The sequence below is a fragment of the Topomyia yanbarensis genome, chromosome 3, assembly GCF_030247195.1.
Source record: "Topomyia yanbarensis strain Yona2022 chromosome 3, ASM3024719v1, whole genome shotgun sequence".
In the NCBI taxonomy this organism is placed as follows: Eukaryota; Metazoa; Arthropoda; class Insecta; order Diptera; family Culicidae; genus Topomyia; species Topomyia yanbarensis.
In genome coordinates this window covers 316,814,638-316,828,456 of record NC_080672.1, presented here as the reverse complement: position 1 = coordinate 316,828,456, position 13,819 = coordinate 316,814,638, and the positions used below count along the sequence as shown (strand labels likewise).

At 36.9% G+C, this 13,819-nt stretch overlaps 1 protein-coding gene across 1 annotated transcript; it reads left to right on the top strand.

Moving 5' to 3' along the window:
- The first annotated feature begins 3,832 nt into the window (after positions 1-3,832).
- On the top strand, positions 3,833-11,317 carry LOC131692407 (uncharacterized). The gene is made up of 5 exons (XM_058979435.1): positions 3,833-3,976; positions 9,744-9,946; positions 10,008-10,242; positions 10,298-10,771; positions 10,851-11,317. The coding sequence occupies exons 1-5, from the start codon at positions 3,907-3,909 to the stop codon at positions 11,273-11,275; spliced, it is 1,407 nt and encodes a 468-aa protein (XP_058835418.1). The 5' UTR covers positions 3,833-3,906; the 3' UTR covers positions 11,276-11,317.
- The last annotated feature ends 2,502 nt before the right edge of the window (positions 11,318-13,819 follow it).

The following is a 13,819-nucleotide window of genomic DNA, read 5'->3' as shown; positions in this document are numbered from 1 at the left end:
GCGCTCCCCTCTCACTATCCGTTCTTACGATCTGAGCCCGCCTTCTGGATCTAAGACAAGAAGCGTGTACGCCGTCTACTGCATGGCCCTAGTTTTCGTGACATTGTATCGTCACAAGCCGTCACAATCCTTCTTGTTAGATCAGCCGCATCAACGTACTTGATTACGTTGTTCGCCGAAGTAACTAGGTTTTCGTTAAAGTCTTTCGTCTTCCACTTTAGCTTGCAGCCCGTCCTTCTTCATGCTGCAGCAGGGTTCCATTGGCTGATGCGGTAGCGAATCGCCTGGTGGTCTCTATGGGGATACTTCTCTCACACTCTCCAGTCCATGTTCGCCGTCAGTCAAGGACTACAGAATGTGGCGAAATTTCTCTCGGTACCGATATCCGTTTCGTGAACCAATAAGCTCCCAGCTCCGCGCTTCGCCGCGATCTACTTGTTATAGTCCTCGGCGGTTGAGCTAGCCTCCATACCGTGCCGTCAGGTAGGTGTCGACTCTGCAGCCAATTTTCACTACAAGGAAATATTTTCACAAGATAACTTTAGCAAATGAAACTGAGAATTTTATTTTAAATTTTAGGCATATTTTTGTTTAACATATTGAATTTTTGCAAAATTCTCCAAAATATTTCGGGGGGGGGGGGGGGTTTCGTCCCCAAATCCCCCCCCCCCCCCGCTACTACGCCACTGAGTATTATTCCACCAGAACTATTAAATTCGGGTTGTACTGGCAAGCAGCGGTCTCCTCTATATGCACCTCGTACATAGCTTCCTAAAAATATCATTTTCAGATTTACTGCACCTATTATTTTTCTTATCATTCTCAGAACTGCCCTCTTCCGCCTGTATCGTACATTATCGATGTTTTTAATGTAAATTCAAGGTGACACAAAACATCTCTGTCGAAAGAGCTAACAAACACGGGATCTACAGCATAAACATTATACGCGAAACTCGGTGTGTTGCCGATCCACATCTGAGCCGTACTACGAAATCTCCCTTGCCGGTTCGAGGAGGACCACCCGGTGTCATGATGTTCCCTGATGAAGGCCGCCCGAGTCTGTAGGGGAACATGGGGAGACCAGGTTTTCAGCTAAACCTGCATAAATCTCTAAAAAAGTTTTCAATCCTTCCAGGGTCATTAAGATATAATGCGCAAAGGTATTGTGCGTGTTCATGATTTTTTGCATAATTTTAAATTTTCTTTTTCAAAAGTTATAATAGTTTTTCTTACTTCGTTTTTTTGTCAAATCTCCCCACTGCGTGGAAACTTGACCAAGGCCTGGGGAAACTTGACCAAGAGAATTTTGAAAAATCAGAACAAAAAATAGTGACATAAATCATACTATAATTCTTTTTCCCATTTTGTCGAGATCCTTAGGTAGCAGTAAAAATATTAAAGGGTTGCGTTTCATAAATTTCGACTGTTTTTAATGCATTACCCCCCCCCCCCCCCCCCCAAACCAAAATTAATTGGATTGAAAAAAAAATTGATGCTGACGAATTTAATTTAATATTCCACAAAATATTTTTGGAAAAATATTCTCTGATCACTACATTGAGAACTGTGTTTAAAGCGTCATGAGAACTTTTGGAAAATTGTGGGAAGGGGATCTTGTAACTTATCTCAGCCAAAATCCCATAGTTGTCAAATTACTTCAATGTAAAATAAAATAACTGTCTGAATTATTATGAGCTCATTTTTGGAAAGATGCTTCAAAATATGGATTAGAGACAATTTTTCGAATGGGAATCTAAATTTGAATAGGTTGATTGCATATAAAACATAAGCTTGTTTACCGAAAACTTACATACATTTCAACATTTGCTGAAAATGTATTTTTTTAGATTGTGTAGAGTTTAGACAACAATTCAATATGGTTAACTACAAGAATAACATTTCAGAAACTAGTTGAAAGCTGATGTAATTTTGTCTCTAGCAGGTTAGGATCGGTTTTATGAGCATTGAATTTTTGTTGTATTATCAACTATATGAATAGCCTCTTAGCAGGATGCAATGAATGGCGTACTAAAATTTTGTGTGCTACGTACTAGTACTGCAAGTTGTGAGGTTGACTATTGAAGAAAAGTAAAATTAATGCTCGATAAATTTTTAACGGTCACGATCACATTCATTCGAAACTGCCAAATTTCGATGTTAAGTAACATTGAAGAATTTCAAAACGTAAAACTGTTCATCTGCTGATAGAATAATTTTGACGGTTAATCCTCCTAGAAGTAATTATAGACAAGAATTACTCTTCAACCAAATTTGGGTCGAGACTTAATGTCTCCAGCAAAGTTTTCGAAAGTGCTATTTCAAACAACTTTGTCAAAGACATAAATATCCCACATATTCAGAGTATCGAAATATAGTAGTAGAAAACCTTTACAACAAGCTATTCTGAAATTACTGTATTTGATAAATCTCTTCTGCGGTAATTAAATAATAAATTCACATTGCGTTCAAGGTGCCTTTGAAGCTTACAAAAAAAAATAAGGGACCTGGATTTAAAACAAATAATTCCCAGATATTAAAAGGACTCAAAAACACAAAGAGTGATTCCATTTTCAGGAGCTAGCATCAATTCGGCGCAAGCTTAGTCCGCCCACCAAGTTAGTGTCGGATTCTGATGAGATGAAGTCGAAACGCAAGTTTCAGTTCCATCCATCCATAATTTAATTATAGGTTTTGTATTCTCAACTCGCAATGATTATTTCAAACAATTTTATCCGTAGCGCAGAAAAAAATAGTTTTCACCTAAATTTTTCTTCACTAAGAAGAAATATAGCAGGCCCAGTCCATTTAAATCCCTATATGTTGAATTCATGTAGCCTTCATATTTTCAACAAAATTGTTTGAAATGACATTATCAAAAACTTTGCTGGAGGCACCATGTCTCTTAATATTTTTGAAAAATTAATTCACCATAATTACCTCTATGAGAGTTAATCACTAAAATTTCTATATCAAAGCAGGCGCTGTTTTATGTTGATAACTTCCCGAAGTTGTCAAACCTTCAAAGTCAAGGATTATTATATTAGGTGATCTTGAACGTTGAAAATTTTTTAGATCATTTATCCCACTTTAAAAGATCGCAATTTTTGACTTCATTGACATATTATACAAGAAAATAATCTATAGAGGTTTGAAAACTGTTCCATGTTGATCCTTCTTGTTTGTAGACTGGAATGACATCTGTTAGACTACTTATGTTTTTGAGTTTTCAATAATTTATCAAACTCATATTAAATTTCAGCATTTTTTCAAAAAATTTGCGATTTTCATCAAAACCCCCTCCAAACCAAATTTCTGGCTACGCCACTGCCTTTTAAGGATCACTTGTGCTGCTTACATTGCAAGTTCACAGGTCACGAAATCAGCCATATCACAGCTAACTATGTTTACTAGTACTAAAAGATATAGCCTTATGTTTGATGTGGGATCTTTTGTGAAGTGATTAACATTAACAGTAGGTACCACAGCATAGTAAATATCAGAAAAAATTGTCTTTTTAAATAAAAAAATATGTTGCTTCATGTTGATGCATTAGATTACCGATTACAGCAAATTCTACCAGCGAAGTACGTCACCTGCGAAAATTGAAACCTCTCAAAAATGCTAGAATTACCGCGCGAAAGAAGACAAAACAAAACAAACGCAGTCAACATACGGATCACCATCCGGTATATTATTAGAACCCACGCTTGACTTCGGCATATTACTTTCTGTGAGTTTTCGGAAGAGCGAGTGAGGTAGTGAAAATACAACAAGAGATTTATATTTCTGCAATATAAATGGTTAACCAAATTCCACCCTCAGTTCAGTTAGTTATTTCGTTTCGCGCCCTGACGACGTCTGTGACTCAGTGGATAGCTAATCCATCAATAGTATTAGTTCAAAGGCATGATTCGACCTGGACATCGCCACGAACCGTGGAATCAGTGCAAGGATGACAAGTTCGGGGATTCGCCAGGTGAAATTGAGTTGAACATTCAACTTAGTGCGATTGTTAGGGAAAGGTTTGATCGACGCAAACTTAGTGTGATTTCCGTTCAATCGAACTGGAACAAATTTATCGTTGATCGATGGTGATCTTAAATGGAAAACCCGTTGTTTTAATGTGACGTCGGAAAGAGAAAAACGAAAAAATGTGTGACCTTGTATTTATAATCTAGTTTCACTTGAAATCGTGACCGTGAGAGCATCGTTAGAACCGCTATTCTCTGAGTTAGATCTATTTTTCCTTCAAGTGATTGAGAGACGAAACGAACAATAATCATATACTACTATAAATTTTCCTGCTGGGAAATACAAACGGGGAACAATAATAGATTTTAACGTACGGAAAATGGTTGCAAATAAAACCTCTTTTGTGGATTTTTCATAATGTTGAATTTTCATGTAGTAGGGGAAAGTGGGGATAGATGAACCATTAAGGGTATTACATCACATTCTAGCGATTTTCATACACACTGTACTGTCCATAATCGCAAGTCAGTCCCATGTTCTATGGGATACCCTATCTACATGTGCCTGACTTACGATTATAGGCAGCGTATGTGCGTTATTAACTCTATCGGTAGCCAAACCTCACGCATTTAAGAAAATGTCAAACGTTTGTTGTCGCTTTTAAAAATATTCAAAGTTTTAGTTATTATAATGGGGATAGATGAACTACGAGTATACACTTACTTTTAGGTAAGCATGTTAGATTTTATCTTTGGTAATAGACTATGCAATTGCACATTACGTTATTAAACCCCTATTACCACAAAGATAATAAACAGTGGAATGACGAACTTCAATAGCTGGACATTAGGGTTGGACAAAAATTAGATTCCTGCTCCGAGCAACTTTTTAGGTACCATTTAGGTTCTAGAACAACTGTGCAAATTCTTAGCTCGATCAGAGGAACTATATTTTTGCACCCACTGTTTAAAGTTTACATAGGATTTTGCATGGGAAAATTCCACAAATTCCACAAAATAATTTCCGCCCATTACTTCTTAAAAATAAATCGTTATGTGGCTATTATGGTAACTTTAACAAAGAAATAAAGTCTCGAAGACCACAAAACGATCTGATGCTTGAGAAAAAAGTTATAAAGCAGAAACCGATTGTTGCTCTGGCGATTGATAAAATATTTATTTTTTCTAGCACCACTGCTGTTGGTTGTCCAATTCTATGCAATTTTGTTTTGATCTTCTCTTAATGTGTCTAAATCAATTATCTGTACTGTTTGGCCACTTCACAAGAGTTTTGAGTGATAAATTATGACTTCTTTTGTACATAATAAGAGAAAGTTAAAAATTTTGTATATAATTCGAGTGATGCTACGAAAAGTGAAATTTTCATCAATCTTCAGAGCTTACTTTCATCAATCTTTCAGAGTTACTCGGAGCAAAATTTTATTTTTTTATATCACCGTGTCCCACTCTACTGGACATGTATGTGCCAGCAAAACCAAACAGTTTTGCAGTATGTGTCAACCTCGGTTTTGATCGTATCTAGAATCAGTTCATGAATCCGGACTAGTCCAGTGTTTGGATCAGGACTACTCTTGGATTCGAACCAATTTTCAGATCTACACCATCCCCTTTCCCCATACCAAATCCGGGCAAGAATTAAGCCCAGAGATGGTTCTTAGATTTAGTCAAATATCTGCATCCGGACCCTCGGTTCGGATATGTAGATGCAAACCGTAGGTCTTGCTTCCCATACTTAAAGGTAAGGACTATTCATATTAAATGCAATCACTACCGTGCTTTTAAGGTACTTTAAAATAGATTTCACCTCAACAACGGCACTGAATGTGCTTAAGATTCAACTGTGAAAGCCTGCAAATTAGCCATCTTTGAAAATGAAAAAAAGAAGTTTTATTGCTACACAATCTTTAGGAAATTCAACAAGCGTTGATAGAATGCTAGTGATTGATTTTCATCAAAGTTTCTCCAACAGTGCGCAAAAATAGCTTTTTACGTTTACAAAGATACCCGCTTTTCCAGACTTTCTCGGTTGAACCTTGAATAAAAGCTGTCCGTGCGTCAGCCGACGAAAATGTCTGTGTGTAGTGCAATGAAAAACGGGATGTATTGGGTGTACTTTTCTGCAATGAACTACTAAGGGATCATTCATAAATAACGAAACAATGATAAAGGAGAAGGAGAAGGGGGTATGATAAAATGTTGCCTTTTTGACACATGAAGGAGGGGATGAAAGCTAAAACGTAACGTAACATGTTTTGCTGAAGAGAACAAAATTTTCCAAATGCATTTGTGACATCCTAAAAGAGAGGGGATAAAGAAATTTGTGGCATAGGGCACGAGTGGAGTCAAATTAAGCCAATTTTTGCGTTGCGTAGTAAATGTATGCACCGTAAAATATATAGGCCTACAAAAATTTAACACTGCTTAGGTGGTCTACTAACAATAATAGTTTGAATTTTTCTTTATTGAATAATGTGATGAAAAAATGAATTAAACATAACCTTTAAGGTTCAACTGCGAAAGCTTGTAAATGCAGCCATCTTGGAAAACAGAAAAAGCAGTTTTGTTGATAACCGTTTGTAAATTTTTCATAAAAATCAATCAATAATACTCTACCAATGCCCCCAATACATAGATTGATGTTCATGAAGATTTTTTTAACGGTGTGAGAAAAAAATGCATTTTTTGGTTTTCCAAAGCTTTTTGAGGTTCTCAGTTGAAACTCAAAAGCCAAAAATGAAAGTGCTTTTACGATTTTTATTTTCAAAAAAATGAAATAGTCTATTTTAAATATATTTTAATATGCATTTGAGAAGCAAAGCAGAAACCTAACGATGAAAAGATGCAAAGATTTAACCCTTTCATGCCCAACTTTTTTCTAGTGCATGCAGGGTTTCAAAACTATTTTTCCTTGAAAACGATGGGATCAAGAAACACGAAGTCTTTTTTCATTAAGATAGGTGCTTCCCTTGCAGTGCTAGAAGCTACTCAATTTTTACCTTCTATTGCTCAATGCAATTCTTCTAGAAAATTTACAATAGTCCAATTGTGTGGAAAGACAGTGCTAATTGATAAGTTTAATCAGTTTTTAAAAATATTGCAACCTAACGAAGATATATAAAAACTTCATTTTCCGTCATCAACATAAACTGTTCCTGGCAGCACTGCTATATCGGAATTCAATCAGACTAATTGCAATAACTTCAGCTCTAGAGCTAATCCTTGCAACTGTTAATACTGAAATGAAAGGCAATAGTTCACATTAGCCTTACTTGTTTTTGTGAAGAAATCTTGCCTCAAACAAAAGTTATAGTTGTTTAAAAACGTTGTTGTCCACAAACAACATGGGCATGAATCGGTTAAAGAACTACAAATCCAATGCTCCAAAGACAAACAGATCCAAAAATGCCTAGCCAAAACCCAACATTATTATCCTAATAGCTTAGCTTAGCTTAGCTTAGTTGACCGCCCGTGAGTATCCCGTGATTGATTAAATCCAACATTATTACCCAAATAGCCGAAAAAGTCAAAAGATTCAACGCTTCAAAGATCTGAAAAATCATCCACCCAAAAATGCCAAGATCTAAACAATAAAAAACTATTATCCAAATATAAATAGATTTAATATTCTCAAGAATCAAAAATTGAAACATGGAAACATGAAAAGATTAAAAATCCAAAAATTCAAAGTACCAAAGTTTTATGCATTGAAAATTTAAAACATCTACAAAATCTGCACAAAGATAAAGAAATTCTAACATTGAACGTTTCAAAGTTCCAAAGATGAATAAATTCAAATATATCAAACTAGAGAGATTTTTTTGTAAATCAAGGATCAAAAGAGAAAAGATGCAAAGATACCTCATATAAGTAAATATGTTGATATACATAAAAGTTGATCTGAAATACGTCTGTATGGGTTCAAGGTACCGAAATATTAGACAAGTAGAATTTTTTTCAGAACAATTTCATGACTATCATCACCGAAAACCAGTATTACTTTTATGGGGTGCTATTTATAAAAATAACAATCGTTTTCAAGGGAATACATTGAGAATTTTTCACCTTATGCTTGTCATTATTTTAGCACAGCGTGATATAACATGGCTTACACTACTGCAGATTTACTTTATATCTTGGCATGCGCGTATATGTGTGGGGGAAAGGTTGAAGAGTGCGGTCACACAGCAATTTTTTAATATAAACTGATACCACCATGATATCTAAGTGATGCAAAACTTATAAAAATTGGTGCAAAGCTACTTAGATTTACCAGTCTAGATCCATGACTAACCAAACGCCACCTACGACTGTTCTTGATTCCATATAAGCAGGAACTGGAAAATATTCAAAGGAAAATTAAAATTTCGAATTTGTAATTTAGATGTCAAATGTCTTCAAGTTGCATTAAACGTCGAGATTTGGTGTAATGTCGAAAAAATTAATATTTTGTTTTGTTGTCCTATAACACGACAAGGTAAGTGCACCATCTAGAAAACTACGGACACATAACACAAATAATGTGCGCAGACTTTTAATTAATTTCATGGAGTTTATGAGCGAACCTCACAAATTTTTCAACCACAAGCTGTTAACAGTAGCATAAACCGCACCAAACTTGTGTCCTAACGGTGGGATATGTCCAAAGATCCAAAAAGAGGTAGATCTGAAAATACCAAGCTACAATGGTTTAATCAATTACCCAGGGATCTAAAAATTTACCGATCCACAAACTACCAATCCACGAACTTTTAATCAATTAAAAAGATTCAAAGGTTCAAAAATCCAAAGATCCAAACATCCAAAGATCCAAAGATCTATAGATCCATAGATCCAAAGATCCAAAGATCCAAAGATCCAAAGATCCAAAGATCCAAAGATCCAAAGATCCAAAGATCCAAAGATCCAAAGATCCAAAGATCCAAAGATCCAAAGATCCAAAGATCCAAAGATCCAAAGATCCAAAGATCCAAAGATCCAAAGATCCAAAGATCCAAAGATCCAAAGATCCAAAGATCCAAAGATCCAAAGATCCAAAGATACAAAGATCCAAAGATCCAAAGATCCAAAGATCCAAAGATCCAAAGATCCAAAGATCCAAAGATCCAAAGATCCAAAGATCCAAAGATCCAAAGATCCAAAGATCCAAAGATCCAAAGATCCAAAGATCCAAAGATCCAAAGATCCAAAGATCCAAAGATCCAAAGATCCAAAGATCCAAAGATCCAAAGATCCAAAGATCCAAAGATCCAAAGATCCAAAGATCCAAAGATCCAAAGATCCAAAGATCCAAAGATCCAAAGATCCAAAGATCCGAAGAACCGAAGATCCGAAGATCCAAAGATCCAAAGATCCAAAGATCCAAAGATCCAAAGATCCAAAGATCCAAAGATCCAAAGATCCAAAGATCCAAAGATCCAAAGACCCAAAGACCCAAAGATCCAAAGATCCAAAGAACCAAAGATCCAAAGAACCAAAGATCCAAAGAACCAAAGATCCAAAAATCCAAAGAGCAAAAGATTGAGGAATGGTAACTCAAATTTGCATCAAAAACTCCCAATTGAAAGTTAACACTGGCAGATGATATATGCTCCATGAATTCTACTCAGCAATATTAAACTCTAAAAATCTCTAATGCATTCACACTAAATTACATTATAACAACAATTTAAAGTACCTGCTCCTTCCTAAGATCTGTTTCCAGCACAGTTACCTATCGCAATATAAATACTAATGTTTCTATCACATTTGCAGTATACAACTGGGTTGAATGGTCGGTGACGGCTGGCGTTCAACCAGCGCATGCGGTTCAAGCCGGTACCGATTCCGATGGATCACCGATATTCGTTGGCCGCGTTAATCACTATGGCAGCGTATTGCCCGCAAAAGTGATTCCGATACGTAGAGTAGCTTATACGTCCAGCGAGGGAATCGAAATTTTCAAGGCTAATATTGAGGTAAGCACGGCGAGACACGAGACACCAATCAGTCTAATAAAATATTAACTTAATATTGAAGGTACTGTGTGGGCTTGGATTTACTTGGATTCCCAGTGAAAGAGGTTATGTTCCGAAGGGGGCAGTTAGTTGTGGAAACTCAGCCTTTGGCGAACCTGTATACATCGGGCGAGCCCATCACGATGGCAGTGTGACACCTGGCAAAATAGTTCCAAAACATGGCTGCTTGTATATTCCGTACGCTGGCTACGAGCATGCCCATCCACAGTACGAAGTGCTGGTTGATGCTAGAAAATGTAAACGACCAGTTTGTCAAATAAATGAAACATTAATGAAATCTCCTCATTGCAGCTCAGAAACAAAGTGTAGGAGGAAAATGGGTTCCAGCTGAAACCAAAGGTTCTATACCACCAGGTGCCCTCATAGCTGGGAACGACAGCGACGGAACCCAAATCTATCTGGGGCGCGTCTACCGTCACGGATTGGTTCTGCCAGCTAAAGTGATTCCTCGCAAACAGATGTGCCACACAGGTGACGAGGGACTGGAATTCGATATGACCGAATACGAAACGCTCTGTCACGCTAATGTGTCATGGGTACCGTTTCGTGGTGTATATCCGATTAACGCGATCGAATGCGGCCTAGATCGAAACGGTGAAAAATTGTACTTTGGTCGCGGTCGATACAAAGGAAGTTTAACGCCAGGAAAGATTCTCGAATGCAGCAAAGTCTTGAAAATTCCTTTCGATTGGAAGGAAATCCCTCTGCGAGAATTTGACATTTTAGTAGACAATAGTCACCCGACGAATAAATGCAGTCAAACACGTAACTGATTTCTCCGGATTTGCATTTTTTGTACATTCCAGTAACTTTTTATTTTTATTATTATTTCATCTTTTCACAGTTTATTGGCAGTCTTCTACTAACAAATCATCGGTTCCAAAAGGTGCCTTGCTTGCAGGTTATGAAAGCAATCGATCCCCGATTTACTTGGGTCGTGTAATGTTCGAAGGAAACCAACTGCCAGCGAAAGTGATCCCGCGCAAAAACATATGCCACACGGGCCACCGAGGAAAAGAACATGTTATGTCATCTTACGAGGCCTTATGCAATGCTAGAGTTTCCTGGCTACCCTTTCGAGGCATCATACCGCCCAAAGCGATTATTTGTGGCCGTACCCAGTGGGGTGAAGCGGTCTATGTGGGACGAGGACCGTACAAGGGCAGCTTGACTCCTGGCAAGATATTGGAAAATGAAAAGGTGCTGAGGATTCCCTTCGATTGGAACGAGGTAGCGATTAGAGATGCCGAAATCTTGGTGGAAATTTGAATGCGTGTGTTGCTTTTTATTAGGTTCAGAGTTCGAATAGAAAAATAAACAATTTCGATCATTTACAACGACGTTAGTTCTTTGACAGAAATATACCTTCATTTCTTATTTAGAGGTATCATTGATGTATTTCACCACTATTGGAGAACTATTGTAATTTGAACAAATTAAGTTAAAGGGTTAAACTGGGTGCTTGACGAATTTTTGTTGTAAATGACATGTGTTAGTCAAATTACATCAGTGCATATTTGCAATGAATTTGTCATGGTGTATCTTCAGTCGTAACAGGTGTGAAATGAAAATTTTTCCATTAAAAATCGCCTTTTCAATAACTTTCGCTAAACACTTCCTGCAACTTCCGCATGTCCGTTTTATCATGATCAGAACGAAAGATATCATCACTGCCTTGATTTTATCTTTCAATAATCCAAGTGTGACATGAGAGGTTCACTCCACGACGCCGCATACAAAATAATCAATAGGATTTATATTGGGGCTGCTAGGAAGCAAACTTTCCTTCACCCAAAACTCCAAAACATTTTCGGTAAGCCAAGTTTCTTTGCATTATTAGTAGTTGCTCCGTCTTGTTGGAAGATGAAATGACAGCCAGCATCATTCATTTGCATCCACGGTATAACAGCATCCTGCAGAACCTTCAAGCATACATCGAATAATACAGTTAGTGCTTGATCTAAAATTTCGGCAGTATTAATCTTTCTCGGGAGACTACTCTTAGCAAATTCACATAAGTCGGAAATTTGGTTCACATGACGATTGGAACCTGACTACTATTTGGCGCCTTTGATTCACCTTTTGATCGTGGTTAAATTGGTTTCATATAAAAAAGACTGAAGGATTGTTTTAACAACGATATCCCAAACGACGAACCGATTCAGAAATTTTTTCGGGTTTCTCCAATCGCCATGATTTAGTCTCAGCACTCATGAATTGGCCTCTCCGTCACGCATACGCTTTATATTCAAGTTTTTTAGCCATTAATCGTCGGTCCTGGTATTCCGAGTAAACGTTTTCCCGTGCCATTGACCTAATTGTTCTTGCTGGATACACTTTAATCATTTTTTCAACGTTTTGTTTGTTTAGGTGCATACGACAAGTTATCACTCCCCCAAGATAATTTTATATACAACACTGTTCTTTCCGACACATTTACGAACCGAACCATTTCCTTGATCCAGCGCGCAATAAAACAACAATTGCTAATCGATTACTCTCCTGTTTCGACATTTTCACATTTATTCAATACTGCCAAATATGTATAAATCATCACGGAAAAACGCCGTAGAAAATAACTCATTGCGTATTTTCTCTTGAAAACTTGGGTAGAAGTAGTTTCGAGTGTATTGTTTACACTGTATTTTTATCGCTGACAGTTTTTCGAAAATTGGAAAAAAATAGTATCACCCGTAAAGCAACGGTGCAAATTGATTTTGCGCAAGCACCTGGAAAATCCTCAACCTCAACTCATTGGAACAGCGGAAAACAATTCGGAATCGTGCAGTCAACGGTGAAACGTGTGATTGAACGTTACTACCAAGTATTGGACGGAAGGAGAAATGTGATCAGAATGGATGTTCTATTAGTGACCAAGATCACAAGCGTGTAGTGAAAGCGTTTAAGAGGAATCCCAATGCTTCGGTAAGGGATATGTCCAAAAAGTTAAATCTGTCTAAGACACATTCCACGCACTTGTATCGCTTACCTCATAAAAATAAATCTGCTAATATAAGTAAAAGTTGTTCTGAAATATGTTGGTATAGGTTTAAGGCTCCCAAATCATAGATATATAGAAATTTTTTAAAAGAATTTTATGACGGTGGTCGATGAAAACCAGTAATATATTTATGACTCGTTTTTAATAATTGAATTGATTTTCCCGTACCACACCGACAGGTTTGTAATAAAATTTATTTGGAATAATCTTAAATTCCATTTTATTGTTCACATATTGTACAAAGATTTCATCTTCGGACGCAGATTTATTGAGTGAATTGATCGTTGGATAAAAGGGGGGCAAAAATTGACCATTTTTACGTTGTCCCCTAACGAAAATATCATGTTTTTTCAATTTTTCACGAAAACAAAGCACGCTATCTATGAAATCTTTTAAGAAGCTATTAGTACTCATCAATACCTTTCTAAAAATATGCTATTTGTATATAACAAGCTTTGGAATCGTTCTTTCAGAGGGGTGCACTGAAGTGTTGTCTCCTAACGCTTTCCGTTGCAATACGATAAATCCTTCTGCAGAGTTACTTTGAGAGCCTACAAAACAGTATATGGACATAAAAGATATAACCAACCTATTTCAGCAATACCGCAGCTATGCAGTGTCATGGGTGGTCTCAGGGGCGGGGAGAGGAGGGGGGTTCCATTAAGGGGGAGGCCTTATAATATCGAAAAATTATCAAGTTTTTTATTGCATATATCAGTAAATAAACTATCTAAGGATATATCAACAATTTCAGAACAGAGTTCGAAGTGATTTCAAAGATATAGAATGGAACGCTTTAGAATACCAAATAA

Bases quoted from the DNA above. Each gene is read 5' to 3' on its own strand.
- LOC131692407 (XM_058979435.1), top strand. From the start codon at position 3,907: ATGATTCGACCTGGACATCGCCACGAACCGTGGAATCAGTGCAAGGAT. The intron at 3,977-9,743 runs GTGAAATTGAGT...TCACATTTGCAG, and splicing joins CAAGTTCGGGGATTCGCCAG to TATACAACTGGGTTGAATGG. The intron at 10,772-10,850 runs GTAACTGATTTC...ATCTTTTCACAG, and splicing joins GAATAAATGCAGTCAAACAC to TTTATTGGCAGTCTTCTACT.